General features: G+C 33.8%; 1 protein-coding gene across 1 annotated transcript in view; it reads right to left on the reverse strand.

Moving 5' to 3' along the window:
* The window catches only part of LOC139696623 (integrin alpha-PS4-like), a 39060-nt gene continuing 15630 nt past the window's right edge, over positions 1-23430 (reverse strand). The window contains exons 6-15 of the mRNA XM_071595431.1: positions 23033-23174; positions 22348-22445; positions 12759-12807; positions 12117-12266; positions 9774-9862; positions 7337-7585; positions 4718-4817; positions 1060-1248; positions 351-527; positions 1-68 (exon numbers count right to left, since the gene is read on the reverse strand). Of these exons, the coding sequence (XP_071451532.1) occupies positions 1-68; positions 351-527; positions 1060-1248; positions 4718-4817; positions 7337-7585; positions 9774-9862; positions 12117-12266; positions 12759-12807; positions 22348-22445; positions 23033-23174 (1311 nt within the window). The remainder of the gene's footprint in view (positions 69-350; positions 528-1059; positions 1249-4717; positions 4818-7336; positions 7586-9773; positions 9863-12116; positions 12267-12758; positions 12808-22347; positions 22446-23032; positions 23175-23430) is intronic.

The raw sequence follows: 23430 nt of genomic DNA on the forward strand, positions 1-23430 counted from the left end.
CTAGATATATGGAGAGTCACCAAAATGCATGGAATGATCCAGCCATCTATCAAGTATATGAGCCATGGCTGCAAAATGTACCGCATTAAGATGAACATATGAATTATGTTTCATGCAGAAATGGTCCATTCATTATATTGTATGTACAGCCGGAATAATGATTGAAATATTTTAATTGTTTTCAACCATATTTGCAGGACTTGCTGACTAATCTATTTTTTGGCAGAGTACAGTAGTGCTGACTCTTGTGACCCCATTATAAACCATCTGTCCAGATTATGCAGAACTCCGGATTAGCCAGGTTCAGATTAATGAGGATTCTGTATATTTATATATAATTACATACTTACTAAGGTTATTGGGAACATAGTTCCCCAAATAAGTGATGCATGCTCCAAATAAATTGATGTGCGTAGCATTCCTTGGTAGACGAGGCGTTGAATATGGGGTTTTAGTTTTCCATCTCAACACAGGCCTTCCTCTATAAACAACCACATGACCTGATTTATATGCCCCAACAGCAACATCTAATTAAGAAATACAGAAAAAATATCAGTTTCCTTTAACACAATAAACAAATTATATTTTATGTGTGTGGTTGAGAAATTTGGGGAAATATTTAGTGTTTTCATATGGATGAAAATGTCTGCTTACATGCTGCATGTGAACACATACCCAGAAATACTGTGAAGCCAACTTTGTCATTGACACTCACAGATACCCTGGGATCCAAAGTTCAAGGGCTCCAATCTTAGGAGCAATTTACAAACTGCAGCACTATGAGTAATGCATTTTTCAAATCATGGGTATTCACTATACATGGTGCTATGTATATTTAAATTAGTGATAATATGAATTTTTTTTATTTTAAACAACCCAAAAGTATTTAGAGGACTTTAGATTTAAGTTGTGAAATGGGACCCGCAGCAGTAAAATAAATAATTGTACTGTAATATTTCTAAATCATTATTTGTATGAGTTAAAATATTTGGTAAACCAAAAATATTTATATGCCTATTTGAAAATTTGAACAGTTTATTGGGCACACATAAGACTTGCCTGTACAACCATTTCTATCTATGTCTGCTGGATGAGGACTTATGCTGATGCCAAACCCTCTTAGGAGTGGATATGTATCATGGGCAAACAGCTGCTGAACTGGTTTTGTGATTATACCGTTGACACTCCCTGAGTATATGTAAACTACTCCACATCCATCATTTTCATATGGTGCTCCAACAGCAATTTCTGTTTGAGGGTAAAATAATATCAACATTTTCTGATCCAACTATTCAATGAGAGTTAATTTACTAGTATAGTCTTACTCATATAAGTGCAATTAGTTTCATTTCAAAGTATTTAGAGGAAAACCATATTAATTTTGTAAAAAATACACTTGTTAAGTTCAAAGTGACTTCTGAGTATTTAAGTTGAGTTCAACTTTTAAAAAATCATTTATTTGTACACCAAATTATGACAGTGAAAAATACTATATGTGCCATAAAAAATCAACTGTATACCAACCTTTTTTTCAATAGAAGTCTTTCATTTTTCATCAGTTGGCTTAGAATAAATATATTCAAAGAAATTAGAATTTACTTCCTGTTATAGCCCAGTGTGTAGCTAAACTGAATTTGCAGAGACAACAGTGTATATGCAGAGGCGAATGATTATGTAGGTATGTAATTGAGTGAGAATAATTACATGCTGTAATGAAAAAAATAAGAGAAGGCAATCTGTGTAAACCATGTGCTTCCCGGCATAATTGATAGAAATGTAATGACTCCATTCCTCAATATTAGGAGGTATATTTAAAAAGGAAGGTCTGCTTTCTTGTAGTTTTTTATTGGATCAGATGAGATTGGTTTAAATAGTGGTTCAGAACAAATTTGTATGCATGCGATTCCATCTATTTATTGTTTTTGAAGCCCATGAGTTTATTATTTTGATTCAGTAGTCATTTGGCTTTGGTGAATGCAGATAACAATTTCTGTGAAAATCGTTGCCCCTGTCAGTTGCAAAGTGCATGCTTACTCAAGTTTGGAGTGCAAAAGGATCATAATAAATAGCGGTGTGCCCAAAAAGAGGAAATTTATCAGCGAGATCACTATTATCAATCATTGACCAGATCACAATTCTTGGTCTACTTGTTGAATGGTTTCATTGGTCTACATACTGGGCCTAACATCCCGCTCTTCATCATGCACATTTGTGCAGCCTTTGCTGTAGTCAGGACACCATCCTATGACCTTTCTTTTTTTCATTACTGTAGGTTCATAAACTTGGTATAACCCCAGATGACTTTGGGCAGTTTATGATGCCCAAAGTCATCTGGGGTTATGCCTAGTTTAGTTCACAGCAGTCCCAGCCTGTAATACTGTTGTGTATGTGCATGCAAATTTTTAAATTCTGCTATTTATATCGATAGCTTAAGTGGCTAAAGCACTCGACTGGATATTGAGGGATCTGGGTTCGAATCCCAGTCAAGGCGAATGATTTTTAAACTCTGAAATCGTTGCATTGAAATGCACATTAGCGGATGACTCCGTTAAAAGTTACTGTGGCGGCTATCTCTCTTGTTTTGTTTTATCTTATTTTGTCCTGGTGGTTCTACCTGCCAATATAATGTGGGCCCATAATAATTCCCTCAGCATCGCAGGTAAACTCAAATGACCATGACCTGTACCTTTCTAAAAGTTGCAGTCTTGACAGCTATCTTCATGACTCGAGGGGTTCTTGTTGTAATCCTCCAGCTTACACTCTTTTCTCTTATCAATTTTTAACAAATCTAGCAGATTTTCTCTCAACTTTTTCTAATTCAGCAAATAATATGTTCTCTTACATATTCCAAATAAGGCCTAACCAAAATGAAGTAACGTCACTCTTTTACATTTGCATTTTATTTTCTTACAAGCCATCTGATTGAACCAAGCTTCTTTAAGGCTGATATGCATATTCTTCTGACCTGTTTACACCATGAAAGATTTGATAAAATATAAGACTGGAGTGTTTGATTTATTGTGATTTGAATTCCTCTATTTTATAGTTTGTTTTCATCCTCTTTTCTTTCATAGCAAAATTTTATTATGGTGCATTATTAATATTTAATTCTAACTCCATTCTTCAAACCACTCCAATATCTAGTATAAATTGTTTGGGTAATCCACAAACTGCCGAGGTTCTTATTGGTCCTGTATTATTCAAAAATTATCCAGGGGTGCTACTAGTGTGGGCATTTAGGTCATTAAGCAAAGTTGGGGCTCTAAAATAAATACCTCCCTGGGGTGCAATCTAAGTCACATCTCAGTCCGATTAACTCAAGCCAATGAAGACTACTTTTTGCTCTCAGTAAGATAAAAGGTTACTAATACTTTTGATCACTTTCTCATTAATACCATAATATTTTAATTTGTGTATTAGTTTGTTTTGAGTGATAATGTAAGATGGGTTTATTTAAATCTAAATACCAATCCCACTTATATATTCCCTCCCCATGATCTCAGTATATCATGAATACAAGACCCAGTTGTTTCACTTGATTTACCTTTCCTAAAACGATGGTGGCTTAAGATTAGGATGTTCCAACTCAAGAAAGAACATTATTAACATTGATATGTTCTAAGATTTTGAAAGTTAGCAATACAAGTATGCAATTACTGGAATTCTCCCTTTTACTGTCTTTGTGAAGGGGTGTTCTCTGAGTCACCTTCCAAGTGTTAGGTGCTGAACCTTCTTCCATAGAGTGGTGGAAAACAGAGGCTTTAATTGTTCTTATGCATGGGAGCATTTTTATATTCCTTCTTTGAACAATGTTGTATCACTAATGTACTGTTCACATGTGAGATGGGTTTCTTTTTGTGCACTAATATTTTTGGCATAGATGTTCTGGAAAAATGTTTAGGATTTTGGCCTTGTTTAAACCATCTGTAACAGTTGTACCATTTTCTCCCTATGAAGGGTGAGTATGTATGGATGTTTCACTTGTATTTTTTCTCCCATAGGATCCAAATACTTTATGGTTTTCCTCTAAATATTGCAATAGCATTTTAATTTTGAAGGTACCCAAGGCTCATTATCTTTTTTGTTTGGCACTCAAGTGATTTCATGGGTTTCCCTTTTGAGATTTTTATTTTTTCACCATTATCTTTCAAATTTGGGTGAATTTTTATATACCTCCACAACCCCATTGAGCCATATTGGTTCCTTATTATCACATTCGAGTTTACATGGAATAAACTTCTTTTTTCCATCATTTGTAATATCTTAGGGTACAATGTGTGACAGATGACTCATTGGGTTTCAGTTTCTAGGAATGTTTTTTTTAAGTTTACCTATCATGCTCTAAATGGCATTAATTCTGTCAATGACACCACATAGCAGCAATAGCAGTTTAGCTTAGGTTTTCCCTTCTCATTTTGGTCTACATATTCTCAAACCAATTTCATGCTCCTACAACAACCAAATGAAATAAACATACACAGCTTTTGACACAGAAGTTCATCATTCAAAAAGCATGACTTCATTTACATGGTAAGGCCATGGCTACATTGGACTGGGGTCTGTCATGACCAGACCAAATTAACTCACTTCTGAAAACCAATAAATTCAAACGTCTTTGACTCTCAGAGTAATTTCTTACTACATTAACTGCAGTAAAATGTTGTCAATAAGGCTCTTTAGTGTCCATGAACTTGAAAGTTTTGTTAACATTACTTACCACCAAATCCATCAGAGTCCAGATCACCTAAATATGAAACAGCTGATCCAAAACGTGCACCTCTGGCCTTGCCCATTATCTGGACCTCTTTCATTTTTTTCTATAAAAAAGAAGTCAACAGTGGATTATTCATTGCTATGAAATCTTTCTCCATTCAATGAAAATTCACTTATGTGAATTTTGCCACAATGTGAACCTTGACATACAGGGTCGCACCCAAAAGTGGTAGGACTGATTTTCTCTGGTGCGAACGGAGCGGTGGAGGGGGGTCTGCCTGGCAGGATAAGGTGGAGGGGGCTCTTAGCAACAGACCGACACCAACCTTAGTCGCCTGCGGGCTGTCGTTGAGTGAGGACCCCGTTTTTAGTGAAGCAAGATTTTTGTCCGCGTCGAAAAACAAAATGAATCTGAATTTAGAGCAACGTTATTCCGTATAGTTTTGTGCGAAACTCGGGAAGACGGACACTGAGACCCTCGATATGATCAAGCAGGCTTATGGGGACACTGCCTTAAGCCGTTCCACAGTATTTGAGTGGCCGAAGTTGTTTAAAGAGGGTAGGGAGCTCGTTGAAGACGACCATCGCTCCGGACGGCCGTCGACGGTAAGAACCGACACGAATGTGGATAGAGTGAGGACACTGCTGAACACAGACCGACGCTTAACCAGTGAAGAAATTGCAGACCAGTTGGGTCTGTCTGCATCCAACGTCCAACGCATTATTTCACAGGATTTGGCCATGCGCAAGGTGTGCGCCAAGATAGTGCCGAAAATTCTGCCATGGCGCGCTCGTCGTCAGCTCCTGGCCAAATACGGCGTTGCCACGTTGCCGCAGCCGCCCTATTCTCCCGATCTGGCACCACCGGACTTCTTCTTCTTCCCCCTGATGAAAAGACAGCTCAAGGGACGACGTTTTGACTCGATAAAGGCCGTTCAAGAGGCTTCGACGAGGGTCATCAACGGCATCCCCAAAGAAAATTTCCAGCGGGCGTACGGGGAATGGGAGCAATGTTATACTAAGTGTGTAGCAGCTCAAAGAGCATACTTTGAAGATTATTAAGTCGATGTAAGTATATCGTCAATAAAATTCTTGTGAAAAAATCAGTCCTACCACTTTTGGGTGCGACCCTGTATAGCTGAGAGAAACTTAGTTACAAAATGAGGTTTATCTCAAGAATAGTATAAATACAGGCCACACTATCAATCTGTATAAATACATACTTTTTTACCAAAAAAGTTGGTAGCTATTATGAATGGTAACAAATGCACAAAGTATATTTTTTTATAGAGTATTACATTATATTTTTACACATATTTTGGCACCTAAAATCTTATGTTTGATACAATTTGTTTAGAGAAAATCATTAAAAAAATAATTATATAAGTTAATTTATTTTAATAACTAAATCTTCAACTACTGCAGCTGATTGCAGCTAAACTCCATTACTTGTGATGGCTTTTCATCTCCCTAAGAATGATGGCAAGGTGATTGTGATCTTCTTTCAAAATCTCCTTAAAGCATGGCATGCAGTGGCATTGAAATACATGAAGAAATAATATTTGACGCCTATGTATTAGGTCTTGATACCTTGCACCTAATACAAAAATATGAACTGCTTACCAGAAAGTAAGACAGGAAGAACCATCCACTGGCTGTGAATATCAATACCATGTCAAGCAATAAGGGGGGCAACACAAGAGGGAGGGTAATCAACACAAGAGAAAAGGCAATCAACAGTATAATAGGAGAAATGTTTTCAGAACTGCATTACGGAGGTCCAATCTTCTTTATACAAAATACAATGGAAGCTTGAAACAATAGGAGCACGTGGTTCTGAAAAATTTACTCATTACATTGAGCTCTCATTATTGCTGGTAGTAATTTAAAAATCCGACCTTAGCCAATTCTCATAAGTTTTCTAGATATTATAGTGTCAATGCAAGCATTTCGTTACATCCTGTATATATAAGGATATCTACCAGAAAAGTATACATAATTTCCATATTTTTTATTTTTGGAGAATATCCATAGCATTTCCATATTATAATAATATGCATATATATTTTTGATGGTTGATCTTGGTGACTACACTAGTTTTATACCAGGATCATTGTGTATGATTGATTAGAGAAAACAATTTAAATTTTGCTCCTTGAAATATTGGTGTCTGTATTTTATACTGGATGTGCATGCACACAGAAAATTGCAGTAAGGTCATTATAACCTGGAAATTTATATATTTATCCAATTATCCATCACTTTCAATCATCCACTGGTACCTTCCCCTTCAGAGATCTCACAGGAAGTCCTGTGCGAGTTCCTAATTGAATTACTAAAACCATGGTGACTGCAAGATAACATTTTGGCACTCATTTTGGGCAGTAGACTTTATATAACATCAACAATTGAAGGAGATAACTTTCTGACAGTTCTATTCACCATTCAAGAAATTCAACTTGCCTTCAAGGATGGGCTATTTGAAAACCCTAAGTTTAGTGCCATCGGGCAAGAGCAAGGGTTAGGTTAAATGTTAGGTGTTTTAAAAATCAGTAAAATAATTGCAATAATTATGCATGCAAGAAATAATCTCTCATTTAAATTAAAATAATGTTATACTGACCGTTTTACTGCCAAAAAATATTGATATTCTTCCCTCTTCATATCCAAAATCCATATCAGCTCTAGGTATTCCTTCAATGGTATAGAGGGGTGCACCAACAATTAAGTCTTCATAGTCATCGTTATTTATATCTCCTGCTGCAATGCTTGCACCAAAATATTCTCCGCATTGTATTCCCATCACATGATGATTTGTATCCACCATAATGTGTCTATGAATATTATCCAAAGACTTTTTATAGAAAATTACCTGTTATAGAATAACATACTTATTAGCTTACTAGATCAGTGTTTTGGAAAATTATTCAACCATCCAATATTTTGATGAAATATCAAATCACTTATTACAATGAGTTGAAAAAAAGACTATCAAGATGAAAATATAGGAAGGTTTCACTTGAGCAAAAATGTAATCAACCTGAATGTATGTAATCAAAATGAAATAATGACTTATTAACCAAATGGAGGGAGCCATGTAAGAAATTCTAATCAGACTTGAAATTATTTGACTGGTGATCTCTACCTAGCCAAAATCATAAAAATATCATCAATGTATAAAAATACTGACTTTAAGATTTACTAACTATATCTATATTCATGATCAAATATTATTATAATGATGCATTCCAAGTGACTTATATACCAAGCATTTCAGATAAAATTGGGGATTATGGGGACCCTATTGCGAGAATGAGACATTATTAGTCATTATTTCCATTAAATTAGAAATTATCTTGGCTAATACCATAATCCAGCAACTCTGAAAATCGTTAAAAAATGTGATTGCTCCCATCCCATTACTTGATCAGATTAAATGCAATGCTAACTGCTTCCAGTACAGGGAGAGATATTGCAACCCTGTTAGTAATGAAAGAAAGACAATGCATTGAGTGAAGGTAAAAACTAAGCAATTGAAAGCCTCAAAAAACCTTAACAATTTAAAATTGTTAAGGCTTTTTTAAGTTTCATTGAATTCACAATTCAGTATTTAGCTATGAAGCCTGATTGGCTGGAAACCTCATTAATCTCTTAAGAGTTAGTTCAGTTTCACAGTTATGGTATGGCATGATACCTTCCCATGAGAAAAAACAGGTATTTTTGGAATCTAATTTTTATGTGTTATATGCTATCCATGTCTAGTTGGCTAATGCTTCAAATTAAACAAAAAAATATTATCTAATGTCCACAATAAGTGTACACAAATGGCAATTGTTTTTCTTATTAGTCCTCTGAAATTTAAATATGGGATTATTAATTACCTTTATCTCAATAATTATACCCAGAAAACTTCTTATTTTGTAAATGTAATCATTCTACTTCATCGCAAAAATAATGTTGGCTTTATTGATTTTCACATACAAGAAAAAACAAAAGAAGAAATAGTTTCTTTTCCTATGTCCACGCTTGAAATTGTACTATGTTTGCTGCAAGTGGTATAGGTTGAACAAGAGTAAACATAATAGGAAAAGAAAAGGTCATTGCGATTAGGCCAATTTCATGTGTAGAGAATGGCTGTCTGGTGAGCCTTTTTTTCCAAAGCCAGATTTGTTTGTACATTTCATGGATTACAATGTTGATTAGATCATCAGATTAGTTCTTTGCTTCCCAAATCAAAGTTACAGCCTATTTTAATATGAGTTGATTCCACAACAACATATTTCCTAAAACTTTCTTCATCATCCGTGGGGATGTTTCAAGACCAAATATTATATAACAATAAATTGAAGCTTGAATAAATAATTAAATTTGGTAGTTTTGGGTTGTATAGGTCCTTTCCTTAACACTGTTATCAATTAATGTTGTTGCACAAATATTATGATGGTCATTGCGGTATAATCTATTTTCTCATTTCATTCAATAATTTATTTATCTGAATGTATCTTAGTACCTATATAAGTGGTGTGTTCTCCAATGAGAATCAAGGCACTGCTATTTGTAGCTAGAGGGGAACAGTACCTGCACTCAGTTGATGACCTGTACCTTGTGAACTTTATGAAAGTAAAATATGGCTCAATTTTCATTTCTGAATGTGAACTTTTAGGGTGTTAACCTTCTTTAAAAAAGAACATGTAAGGAAACTAATTCTTTTTATCGGTGAACTTGGGAAATAGTTGCAATATCTTGACTAAATCTTAGACTTATTACCAGAATCAAATACATGTGACTTTATTACAAATGAAAAAAATCAACTTTTCATGTCATGCCCCCTTACATATTTGTATTAGGCCAGTTATGTCGGCTAAAATGTGAATTCAGTTCAGGATAAATGTATAAATATTGCCTTCATCAACTTCAAATAGACATTTTAAATAAAACAGAAAGTATAGATTCAACCACTCTATAATTCCACTAAAATTGTTGAGGTTGGTTTCTTGAATAATCATTCTGGGGCCTCCAAATGTTATGAAAATTTAAGAAAATGTTTTATAATCAATTACCTTTCCCAAGATGTTTGCAGCTCTAGGAGCACTGGTGGCATACCAAAGTTCATTCTCATCAAAGAAGTAGCCAGAACTAACTTGATAGCCTGTAAAGTTTTTAATATTCACCGTAATTCTGATCAATATTTAATGATATTTTGTCCATATACCTTTATATTCTATGATAATATTTTATGATGCACATAATTGGTTATTTAACCAGTTTTCCCTGTGAATCCATGAGTATTTCATAGTATGTAAATGAAAATACATAGAAGGATAAAATGAGATTAATTTATCTATTCATTTATAAATACTAAAGTATCCTTCACTCAAATTAGATATTTGTATAATATTTGTCAATTTTTAAAATTTCTGTATTAAAAATGATGCTATAGTGACTGAAAAAATGAATAGATATTAAATGCAAATAAAAAATGTAGGTGGGTATTGTGTATTGAATTTAAAGTTTAAATTCACTGACACATGTCCTGTTCAAAGGTGGCATGTCATCAAAATAATATTTATGCGTTCTTGGCAATTAATCTTAGCATATTATATGTCAAATTCTAAATGACAAGGTTAAAGGAGACATTATAGTGAATCTTGACATACACCGTATTTACCAGCCCATAAATTGCTCAAGGGGCATAAGATGCATTTTGATTTTTCAGACTAGAATTTATGAAAAGTATTTGGATTAAACAGAAAAGAATCAAAATATTTTGATGTTAAGACATAATACAAAAAAAATAGAGTTGTTTCTATGAAAATTAGCATCTATGTCATGATTATTCATCCCAGAATCTCAGAAACTTGTCATCATTGCAGCTAAATTATTTTCACTATCCTCATACACCATGTAATCTTCATATCATTTAGAAAATTCCTAATTTTACAGTTTTAATCGGAAGCATTAGATTATGGCATTTTCTCTGATGTTTCAATACAATGGAACCATGCTTAATGAGCATAACTTGTTCCGCTATCGTTCTCGTAAGACACTTATAAAGTGAAACAATTTTTCCCATGTGAATCAAAGTAAAATACGATGATACAATCCAAACCACAAATGTACATTATAAGAAAGGTTTATTCAAAGAAAATTATACACTCATTATTTAGGATTGAGAATCATTTTCATCTTTCTTTTATCATGGAATGAACCAACCTGGAATACGAATCCGATTTTTTGGAAACAAAAAATTATTGCAATAAATAGTTTATTATTTATGATGCATTCATGATTACTTTTTACAAGAAACCGGTCTAGAGACATATATTCTTGGGATACTTAAAAATTTGTGGATATGCATTACAGGATTATCAGTACACAGATTTATACAATGCGTACCACTGACATGCGTGCCACTGACTTATTAGGGTGATGCTTCTCACAAAATGATACTACAGTTTCCCATGACCTACACCTCACATTAGGCCACTCTATTGGAATTAACATTTCTTGAAGGCTAGTGGGGTTTTTGAATGGTAAACAAGACATGGTTTAGTTTTTAAATTTCCTTTTGTTGATTTTACCATTCTTTTCTTTTGTTATTTTTATTCTCTTATGGTTGTCATCTTGTGGCTTTTTCTTTGGGAACATTTTTTAAACTATTCAGAAAGTATAATAGAACTTTGCACAAATAAACCACAAATAATAAGTCTAAACACAAGATTGAAAAATGAGTAATCACTAGTGGTACTAAAATGCTAGCAGAATGAATGCTAAACACAAATTGGAGCAGTAGACACGCACTCACTCTGGGAATCTCCCTCTTCAAATAATTCCTTAAGTGAAAAGTCACTTGTTAAGCAAGTCATTTCTTTAAAATTATTTTTGCTCGTTATGCGAATTACTTGCTATACAAGATGCCTGTTAAGCAAGGTTCCAATGTACTTTTTAGTATCTTCTATCTGTCAAATACTGATGCCTTCATCATAAAGAACTTGTTTGGTCAAATAGAAAATGGTTTGTAATTTCATTGTTATCTTGACTTGACTGCAATAATTCACTGATTGTGAAGTGCATTTGTTTTTATTACTGATTCCCTCCAATCATACATTATTCATCAAAAAAGGTAATTCATGGTTTTTGGTCATGCAATGTAAAATTTGAATAACAATCTGAGGTAAATATGATGCTAATGGTAATGTTTTATGTTGAAAATTATGCTGTGAAGTACACACCAAAATGTCACAGTTAACTTAAGTGGTAAACCTACTTCCATACTGAGCACCATGACATTTTTGTCATAGATCAATTTTGAGTAATTTTGACCAAGTATTTTAAATCAAATTCTTGATGATCAGAACTAGATCTACTTAGCCAATGCAAAGTAAATGTAAATGTATACTTACCAAAATAATCAAACGAAGCAAGTTTATTATTTGGTGATGGATTTGATGGAGGAACATATAGATTGGCAAAGTCACCTGGAGATGCTACTGATCTTTTATTGAACCCACCACTTGGTAAAGCATCTTTATCTTCATAAAGGACTGTGCCTCCTACAGAAATACAGAAGGGAAATATATCATTGAATGCAGTAATATTTACATAATTCAGTTATGCTGTTTGAAGACAGTTGCATTTCACTGATACTACACTATAATTACGGGCAAAGCCAAAGCATATGGCACTGAAATACATGAAGAAATGGTGGAAAGAGTAAGGAAAAATAGCAGACATGGGATGGAAGTGAGAGATAAAAGGAACTTAAAGATAAAAATATTTAATTAGCAATAGAGGTGCCAATCAGAGAGACCTTACAACATAACTGCTTTATGATGGAGTCATGTAATAAAAAGTTAAATTGTTAATGAATGATAACAAAGTTTAAGTTTGACACAACATTCGGTAAAGTTTACCTCTCTGCCTTCATCCAACCAATCCTACTACTTTCTATTCTTGAGAAGAAGAATCAATATCGTTGGTGGTATTAATAAGAAATAGAGCTTAAGTATGATTTTAACCAGCATGTGAATTTTAGGATACCTTACCTCTCCAGTTTAATATTCCTGTGGCTCCCAATAATAATTCAGAAACTTCCTGTAAATGAAAAAAAATCCATTTTAAATTTCCAAGTAAAGAAGTATACTCCAATGTCGAATAACTGACTTCTCCATGCAGTATGTATGTATTTGTTTGAAATGTAAAAAATATAGCCAGTGCATTGTTACCATGAGATCATTGGACACAAAATTCATGGTAAAACAAGCCCTTAATTTTATTTTATCAATGGCACAATGGGACTCATTATGAGACACTATAACGAACAAGGTACTAAATATAAAAAATCAGATAAGAAAATTCATGGATAGGTCACAATTCTTCCAGACATCTTAATTTTATGGATAGAAAACAAGTAGGAGGGAATGACAATAGAATATTCTAAAATCATGTTTTTTAATATCAACATGTATTTTTATGTCCTTGTAAAATGTTACATTCATTATAATAATTGGTTTGGAACTTTGTAACCAACAGAGTAAATGTTGACATGAGGTGCATACATATTTTATTATTATTATTATTCATTAACGCATTCGTTATTTTATCTCTAATCAAAGCTTAAAAGCTTTGGCATTAGAGGTCTTCAAATTACTGGTTAGAGCCATATACACTAAACAGCACACAGTTGAAATTGCAGACGGTGGAGCCTAGTATTCATCACCTCATAAATTATCCACTGTTTTTGTCAGCAAAAAAAATCAGCAGAGTAGAAGATTCACCCTCAGTATGGCATATGCAAGAAAAAAAGTTCCAACAGGCTGCTTGAAAGCACAGGCAATTTATTAAAATAACAAATTACTTATTTTAATTTTTTTAGCAAAGGTAATAGTAAAAAAAAAATTCCACTCAGTGAGAATACCACATGTTGTTTTGTTAGGATCATTTGTGTAAAAATAATATCAAGTTCATTCAATATCTCACTCACACCTCTTTCGACATCGTACAATCAAGCAACATGACATTCATGTCACATAATAGCAATGAGCTTAATAATAACAAATCCCAACTATTAGACTCTTCAATTGAATAATTAATATTTTATTATTATTAGGTCTACTGGTTAAGGTAGGCTTTGGATGGACACAACTACTAAATAAATATTTTGTTTCTCCTGACAAAACGCAATCCAATATCCTACTCTAGCATACAAGCCCTACTCTATAAAACAAGCCCTTCTTCATCTCTATGTACTTCCTTCCCCACAACCACATTTCAAAACCCTCTAATTTACCCCTATCATCCTTCAGTGATCATGTTTCCGCACTGTAGATAGCCATGCTTGATATCAAAGTTTTGATGAGCCTTTTCTTAACATCCTTTCTCAAGTTGTCCCTGTCATCAACTCCCTCCTTCTTGTGAAAGTCTCTTTGCTTAGTGCAATTCTTCTCCTTACGTCCCTACTAATTTGACCGTGTTGGTCCAAAGCACTTCCGAGATACGTGAACTCTTCTACCTGCTCTAGTTTTTGCCCTCCTATTTTAATGTTTAGCTTAGCCTTTCCCTTTCTGGAAAATTGCATAATCTTTGTTTTATTTATATTGATTCTAATCCCATATCTATCGCACTGAATTTCCAAAACGCTCAGGAATGCTTGCAACCCCTTGGCTGACTGACAAACTAGTGCTTAGTCATCAGCAAACCTAACTGATGTTACAAATTCCCTGCCGACTTTCATTCCTATCAATAGTTCTTCCCATCCCTCTTTAATCATTTCCTCACATATACGTTGAACTGCACTGGTGATGATGGACAACGCGGCTTTACACCTCTTCCTTACACTGTTCATTCCGACTCTCCGGCCCCACTCAAACCTGAGCAGTCTAAAAGATGTACAGGTTGCAGATTAGCCTCTTGTTCCTCCAATCTATTCCTATTTTCTGTAATATACTCATTAGTTTTTCACAATTCACTCTATCAAATTCCTTTCAAAATCTATGAAACATAAGTAAATATAAAGATCTAAATATCATGGATTTAAAATTGGTAGTACTGACCATCTGGGGTTAAAATAACGTTCAATATTGAATTTTTAAACATGGAGTTTGAGCCTTCACATGAAGATGTGGGTAATTTTTTTAACAATAATTTTGGTGCATCTTACATTCTTTCAAATATGGAATTCCCTGGGTTCTGTTCTATGCCCAGTACTTTTTCTAGTATACATTTATGACTTGATTGGCAGGATTAGTTCTATTATGGTTTTGAACCTATTGGGGTTGATTATACCAATGTTTTTTCCTTGATCTCTTAATACTGGAATGAATATCCTTTAGCAATTCAGCGGTGGATCAATTCTTACTTTGTGCAAGGACAACTTATAAACCTGAATGCAGAACAATAACAACTAATTTACTTTGCCAATAAGAACAAAAGGACTTTCATAATGAATATGGGAAAAATGATTTCCTCACATGACCTCAAAAAAGTCCTTTGAACTGAAATCAACAACTACCTTTCATGGGAAAGACATATAAGAACACTGATTAGACTTTTCCACTCCAGCTGTTACATGGGCCGTCCAATAGCTCCTTAGCAAATCCAAGAGATGGCAGTCATAGTATTGGTAAAAGTTTGCTGTTAACAAACCTCATCTCTCAGTAAACTGTTTTTAAAGTGATATATTTATTGAGTGGTCTCATTTTGATTGACAGGACACTTTTTTGCATACATATTTAGGAAAATGGAAAAAATGTGTATCATACTCCGATTTCACACTTCTATTAAAAAGAATTAACTCTATTACCATTTTTTAAGAAGATATAAATTATTTTCAGTCTTTATACTAAGGATACTTACTGGGAGGAGCAGGTTGACAGGTGAAAGAATTCATTGAAACTTGGCAGTCATATTCCCCTGAACACAGAAATACCCACATTTGGGTGTAGCCAACCTATAGGTCATGAGAATATCATGATTAATCACTGAGGCAATTATACAATTGATCATATTAGTTATTTCCATTCGCCTTAGTTGTGACATTCTAGTCTATCATCCCAAGGTCCATAAATCAAATCCACCTCATAATGTCATAAACTATATTTAATAAAATTTTGTTTATTTTATGTGAGAGTTTTATTGTTATTTCTAAGATAATTGTTTCCAAAGAATACAACCTTTTGCTATGTTTCTAAAGGACCTTTAACTTTCTTGTATTTCATTCTCTGACACTACAATTTACTCCATTTGATTTTTTAATTTTTCCCTTGCCAAGCATCATATTAGCAGGAAAATATGATATTTTGCATTTGGAGCACATGGAAAATCTCTGGCACTCAAATGACATAGTTCTTGCTTTTTAAATTCAATTATATTTTGTGCATAGTTTTAAAAATGTCCTTGAAGAAAAATCCACAAAAAGACAGCCATAAGAGAGTAAAAATAACAGTAGAAATGAAAATATGATCATTTAAAAGCAAGAATGAGGTGTTATTATGGCTGGTCTAACACCACACTCATACAATAGGTCTACATCGGAGATTTGCACTATCCACAGAAACAAGGACAAGATTAAGGAGATAGATCTTCAGAGGGAGTGTCAAGAAATTCTATGCAATGGTTACGTATCTTCAACAGTGTTGAAAGGCGGTTTCCATATGGTTAAACAAAAAGCTATTGCAATGTGACACTATTATTGAGAATATCCTTTGTGAGAAGGCGATGTGATTTTCACGAAGACACTAGGATCATCAATGTCCGAAAAAGAAGTACTTGGGAAAGTCATGGGTGATTCAATAAATTTTAGAGAAGAATCAGCATCCACATCAATGTGAGGTATGGTGAAGCAGAAGGCTCTGGCACAAAGGCAGCAGAGAACTTCATCAGCAACTTCAAAGAGCTCATTGATTCCAAGCGTTACCCATTGCAACAGGTTTTCGATTGAGACGAAACAGTCTCTTTTAGAAAAAGATACAAAAGAAAACCAATAAAATAGCAGAGGAGATTGCGTAACCTTGCCAAGCCAATATAATACCATCTCACCAACATTGCTATTTTGTTCCGATTCAAGTAGGGATTTTAAAATTAAACTGCTGCTTTTTTACCATTCAGAAAATCCACAAGCATTCAGTGGAATGTAGAGTCCAAAAGAGCAGCTAAATGTGATTTGTTTTTTATTCCAATTGAATTCACATACCGCAATAGTGGAAAAAATGAAGACGATTCACAATCCTATAAAATGTACATATAATTTCCTTTGAATAAACTAATACATAATTAATTTTTTGGCATGGAATTCATTAGGATTTTTTACATTAATTTATTTGGGAAAAATTGTTTCACTTGATGAATGTTTTGCATTACAAGTAATATTCTGAAAGGAATCATTCTTGGGAAGCAAGGTTTCACTGTATTGACAAGAAAAATTACTTTTAATGAATAGATAAATACCAAAATTTTCAGTCTTTGCATCATTAGATTACATCCTCAATCCATTCTGGTTTTTGACGTGTAACCAATGACTCCATAAGTCTCAAGCCAATGATGTTCCATGTTCAAATTGTCAAACTAGAGCAGCCATCAAGACCAACCACGAAAGATTTCTATGCATATATTTACTGCATGGCGATGCATGCATTAAATTCTGCAAAATCATAAAAATGTATGATTAGTTAATATTAATACTTTCCTGGTTTGACATCTTTATTCAGTGGAACCTTGCACAGCAAGCATAATTCATCCCATAATCTTACTCATAAAGGGTAATAAAAGTAATCTTTCAACACTGTTGAGAATCGGTAACCATTGTGTATATATTCTTGTCACTATCTTTGACACATCTGTCTCCTTATCATAGGAGAAAATGCAAATTTTTTATGTTGACCCATTGTATGTGTGTGTTAGATCAGGCATGTTTATACCATGTTCTTGCTTTGCAATGATTTTAATTTTCATTTCTATTGTTATTTTTATTCTCTCATGGCTGTCTTCTTGTGGATTTATTTGGGGGCATTTTCAAAACTACACCCAAAATATCACAAATAGCTCTGCACAAAAAAATCACAAATGATGCCTGAACTCAAGTTTGGAAAAATGCGTGATCACTAGTGACACTAAGATGCTAGCAGAAATAGTGCTAAACACAAACTGAAGTAGCTGGCATGCAATCATTCCAGGAATTCACCTCTCTTCATCACTCATTATACAAAATGTTGCTTGTCAAATTAGTCAGTTTTGGTGAAAATGTTTTTGCTAATTATGCAAATTACTCGCTATGCGAGGTGCTTGTTAAGCAAGGCTCCATTGCACATATGATATACAATACCCGCAATTACAACAACCTGACCTGACAATACCTGAAAATAACCTGAAAAATCATGGAATTAGTTTATCCAAGTGATCATTGAATCAATTGATAATAGCAATAACTCGATATTGCGAGTGATTTGTTGGGTTTATGAGCTCTTGTAGTATCATGATTCCACTGTGTGTCATAAGATCTGCTTTATTTTGTTAATATGTTATCATAATTCTCTCATAATTATAGAATTTCTATACCCAAATGGTGATCATGGAGTTCAGAAAAAGTATGGGTGCCAAGTTTCAATGAAATCTCAAATGGCCTGAGCCTCTTTGTTTTACATTACATTCAATAAAATAGAAATATTTCAGATAATAGGTATGTACTAGTTTCCACTGGGGTCCTTAGGATCCCAAAATCATAGTAAATTAAAAATTTAAAGGTCATTTCATTTGTAAAATGAGCCCAGTATTTGATGGAGGCAATGAGAGGAAGATGGATTTCATATGATTGTGCAAACTGCTTTTCATGGCAGAGAAAAGGAAAACTAAACTCATAGGGCTCACATTCTCATATTTCCTTTATTTAAATTCCTACTGAAGGATACAATTTGAAAGAAAAAAACCTGCATGCTAGATTATATTCAGGCAACACTTAATCCATTATTCACCTTAGTTAAAATCCAAATTAAGTAAGGATACAATTTGAAAGAAAAAAACCTGCATGCTAGATTATATTCAGGCAACACTTAATCCATTATTCACCTTAGTTAAAATCCAAATTTTGGAAAATAAACAACACAAAAGAATTTTAAAGCCCTGACACAGAATACTTCAGAATCTTTTTAATTTCTGGTATTTCTCATACCTGCAGAAACAATGGCAGGTAACTAACTACAATATGGCTACATTTTAACTGCAATGCCTCTTGCAGAGTGATTTCATAAAAACAGTAAAAAAATATTCATTCTTGTGGCTTACAAATCTAATAAGTATAAGTCTGTTCACCTACCTGGATTTGAAAAGAGACATCATATCACATCTATCCTGAAATAAAGCATCATTCCTCTAAAGACATGCTACTTAGATAAAAGTTCAAATATTGAACAAAAAGTACTATTGATATCTATTTCTATGCAATTCTGAATTCCAAGAATCTTGATTTCCCAAAATTCTCCATCCGAAAATATAAAATACCTATATCTTATAAGGATGTGTAATTCTGAAACAGTAGTAAATTATGTATAATCTAAAATTTGACTGCGTCAGTGCTAACAAATTATATTTTAAGATGGAAATAGAAGAGAAGATGATCATGCGGAGAACTTTAAGGTAAAGAAGAGCCAAATGGATTGGTCATACTTTGAGGTGATATGGGTTACTTTTATACATAATAGGGGAGGAATTTGAAGGGAAGAACCCACAAGGAAGTTGAAGAGACAAGTAAATAAAACAATTAACACTAAATAGAGAAGAAGGAGGGCTGCAGTAAACCAATCTTAGGATGGAAGCACTGTGATGATGGATATCATATGGATACCTTCTCTTTTGATGGGCGGAATCATGCATTACTGCAGCTCCAAATTAGTCCATCCTGTGACCCCCTAACATGTTGTGCACAGTTTCTGCCTTTACAGGACTAAAACTACTTTGTGTAAATAATGCAATCTAATCATACCTTGGAATACAGTTAGGATCTAAGTAACAGAAAATTGAAATTTCCAGTGGGAAATGAAGTGACCACCATTCTCAATGGATAAGGTTTTGTGAACACACTCAATGTAGACCAGGAAGAATGTGTAAATAATGAACAATTTAGCATGAAGGAAGATACTCCATATATAAAACTAATTCATAACAGTAGTCATTATACAAGTTGTGATAAAATGCACTCACGTCAGTCAGATAATTCCATTGTTGGGAGTCGTTGAATGTATTTAAAATATTTGCAAGGACTTGTGAAGGGTAATAAAACCCATTATATTATTTTTGCATGGGAACTTTTATTGAAATAAGGAACTGATGTTAAAGGCAGTTATGTAGTTCAATTACGTGAAATTATTTAGAAATGAGGGTAATTTAAAAGCTTTTTTGCCAATATACACCACGGCGCAATCTATAATAATGAACCTTAGCAATGGAAAATTTGCACTTGATATTGCATATGGCTTTTATGGTCATAAACTATGACTTCTAATTTAGTAGATGTTGGCAGTTTTGGTTTCATCATTGCTTGCTTGAAAGTGGGTCATTTATCTTATATGGTTCTTATGCAATATTCCATCTGATTTATGTAATTATTATTATTAAATTATCTACCAGTTAAGGTAGGTTTTAGATTGACATGAGTGCTAAATAAATGTTTTGTTTCTCCTAGCAAAACACAACCCAACCTCCTACTCTGCAGCAAGTCCCTCTTCATCTCTAGTGTACTTCCTTCCTCCCTTCATCCCGTCCAACATCCCTATCCTGTTCTTACTCTTTCCTCATTTACCTAACATTCTCCCCTCCATTACAGTCTTCAACATCCCACTGCCAATCAATATGCCCTTCATCCATTTTCCCTGCCTCCTTAGGATTTCTCCCAACAATCCCCTCCCCTCTCCCACCATACTAGCACTTCCTCATTTATTTTCATTTTGGTCGATTTTACGTTCTCAATCCTTCTCCACTCCCACATTTCCAAAGCCTCTAATTTACACCCATCATCCTTCAGAGATCATGTTTCCGTACTGTAAATAACCATGCTTGATATCAAAGTATTCACGAGCCTTTTCATAACATCCTTACTCAATGTCTCTGTCATCAACTCCCTCCTCCTTGTGAAAGTCTCTTTGCCTAGTGCAATTCTTCTCCTTACGTCCCCACTACTTTGACCATTTTGGTCCAAAATACTTTTGAGATACTGTCCTAGTTTTTTCCCTCCTAATTTAATGTTAACATTAGCCTTTCTCTTTCTGGAAAATTGCATAATCTATCTATTTACATTACATTTACATCCGACCAATGCTCTAATATATTGATATCATGCCAGGCCACTTTTATTTATTCACATTTGCAAACTTAAAATGTGAAAATTTGATTATTAATTATCAGTGACTGCATTAATTGTGGTCTATTTATAATCTAAAAGGGTTGAGAGAGGATCATAGTGTGGAGTGTAAAGCATACAAAAAGACTCAACCAAATGTGCAAAAATATAATAATTTTTTTGCAAGGTATGCAACCTTATTGGGTCATTCACAGAATTGTAAGTTGGTATTAGTGCAAAATATAGAATAACACTTCCATGTACAATTCAGATGGCAGCCACAATTTGAAGAGTGTTGCTTTGCTAAAATGTTAATAACCTTGAAGTCTAGGGAGTGCTATGCCTCTCCGCACTTATACAGAATCCAGCAAATGCATGGTTAACTGGAGTTATCACTACAGACTGATTTCACAGTCATTTTCCCTGTGAAGGGAAGAAATATAAAAACTAAATTCTTGTTATTCCAATGGAAGAAATATAAGTTCTTTTGATATTGGGAAATGCCCCCACATATCCTTATACTGAGAAATTGTGCAGTGGGGTTGGCTGGATTAGGTGCTTTGCATTGCCGCCAAATGATACCTTTGTTATCAACTGCATTCCTTTGTTGAAGCCTGCGGTCAAGCGGAATTCTGGTGCCCCTAATCAAATTGTGTTGCAAACAACTTCAACTGTAATATTCTTAAATATCTTAGCAACACCTATTAATTATATGCATGAATAAATTTGATGAATAATAACATTTAGGTATGCCAGAGAGCAGTAGCGATGATGCATTGCATGATTACAACTAAAAATTACCAAGGAAAACTAATGCCATTTTTCTCAAGTTAGCTCTCATTTATTTAAATAAAAACTTGATTTATTTGCTATCTTAATGCATGAATATAGATAATGTAAATGGGATAATAGCCCTGAGTATGATTACTATTGTCCTGTTCAAAGTTCGTTGGGGATTATTAAATAGTTGATTTTTTTAAGGAATCTGTAATATATTTTCATTAAATAATTTATTTCATAATTAAATGGGATTATTATGTACTTAGGGACTCTATTCTATCGTGTGAAGTCATTTGAAGTCATCAGAAATCAATCATTTACAAGGATAAGGGGGTAAATTGGAATTGAATGGGATCACAGGTGTCAAAACCAAGGAAGTCATATTTTGACTAATCTGGATTACCTCCCAACCCATATAACCTGGGAGGGTTTGAAATTTCATGTCAGATAGGTTAAAAATTGTGTAGACTACTCAATAACTGATTCAACTCTTTTCTTGGTAATTTTAGTTAACTGCATAAAACACCTACCTCATTTCCTTTCTTCAAAGGCATATGTGCTGATATTCCACATTGTCCAACTCCAAAATCAAAAATTGTATTCACTCTCCTAACCTTGACTACTCGATCTGAAATGCAAAGAATATTTTTCAGGCAAAATATACTACGTATCAACATAAGGTTTGTCGAGACTGATATTAAATATTCTTTACGTGACTTTTTTTAAATTTAGTTTTACATATGTGCATTTGAATGCCTGCTATATGCCTCAATATGTATTCTAGCACATAAAATATTAGGCTCTATTAATACTAGATAATTCATATGTGGCAAAATGCAGATGAAAATTCTAAGGTATTCAAATACACCATCTATTTCAAAGAAGCATAAAAAAAATTAACACATTTACATAAGTTTAAATGCTGAATTATTTTCTGCTGGTAGGTTATTGCATGTTTATGAAATATATACAGGTATACTGTATACTTCTGTATCCAAGCTATTGCTATATCAAAGAGTTTCCAATACAAGAATATAACTCACTGTACCCACTATTTAATTTGCTAATCCAATAGTGCCATTTCCCAAGACATGGAGTTTCAAAGAATGTAACCGTCTTGCTATGTAGAGGTTTACTGTATCAGAAGTCATATTTTTTAAGCTCATTTAGTAGATTATTTACTTGAGAAAAATCAATCAAAAATTCTCAGATTACCATCATTTAATAGAGGTAACAACTTCACAGCTTTTCCATCAATGACATCATCTTCTGCCTCAAACCAGTAACATACTCCCAATATGAAAAACTCCTCTCGTTCATATATATAGTATTGGTTTGTCCACCTTGGGCCACATACCTGAAATATGAGAATAAGTTCAAATAATTCCATTTAAAAAATTAGCTGGGAAGTATTTTTTGTAGAGAAAGATAAAAATGATCTTAGCATTTGAATAGCTTCTTACACCAACATGCAACGGTCATTACATATGATGTGGCATATTTTAATTCTAGTAGTGTCAAAAATTCCCGCTTCATTCTTCATCCCTCTTTGGACATATCTGTCTATCTCAATGGACATCCCTCTGCAAGCTCAAGCCTCTTGAGCTTAGCCA

The sequence above is a fragment of the Hetaerina americana genome, unplaced genomic scaffold (genome assembly GCF_022747635.1).
Source record: "Hetaerina americana unplaced genomic scaffold, ioHetAmer1.1.p SCAF_7, whole genome shotgun sequence".
NCBI classification, from domain to species: Eukaryota; Metazoa; Arthropoda; class Insecta; order Odonata; family Calopterygidae; genus Hetaerina; species Hetaerina americana.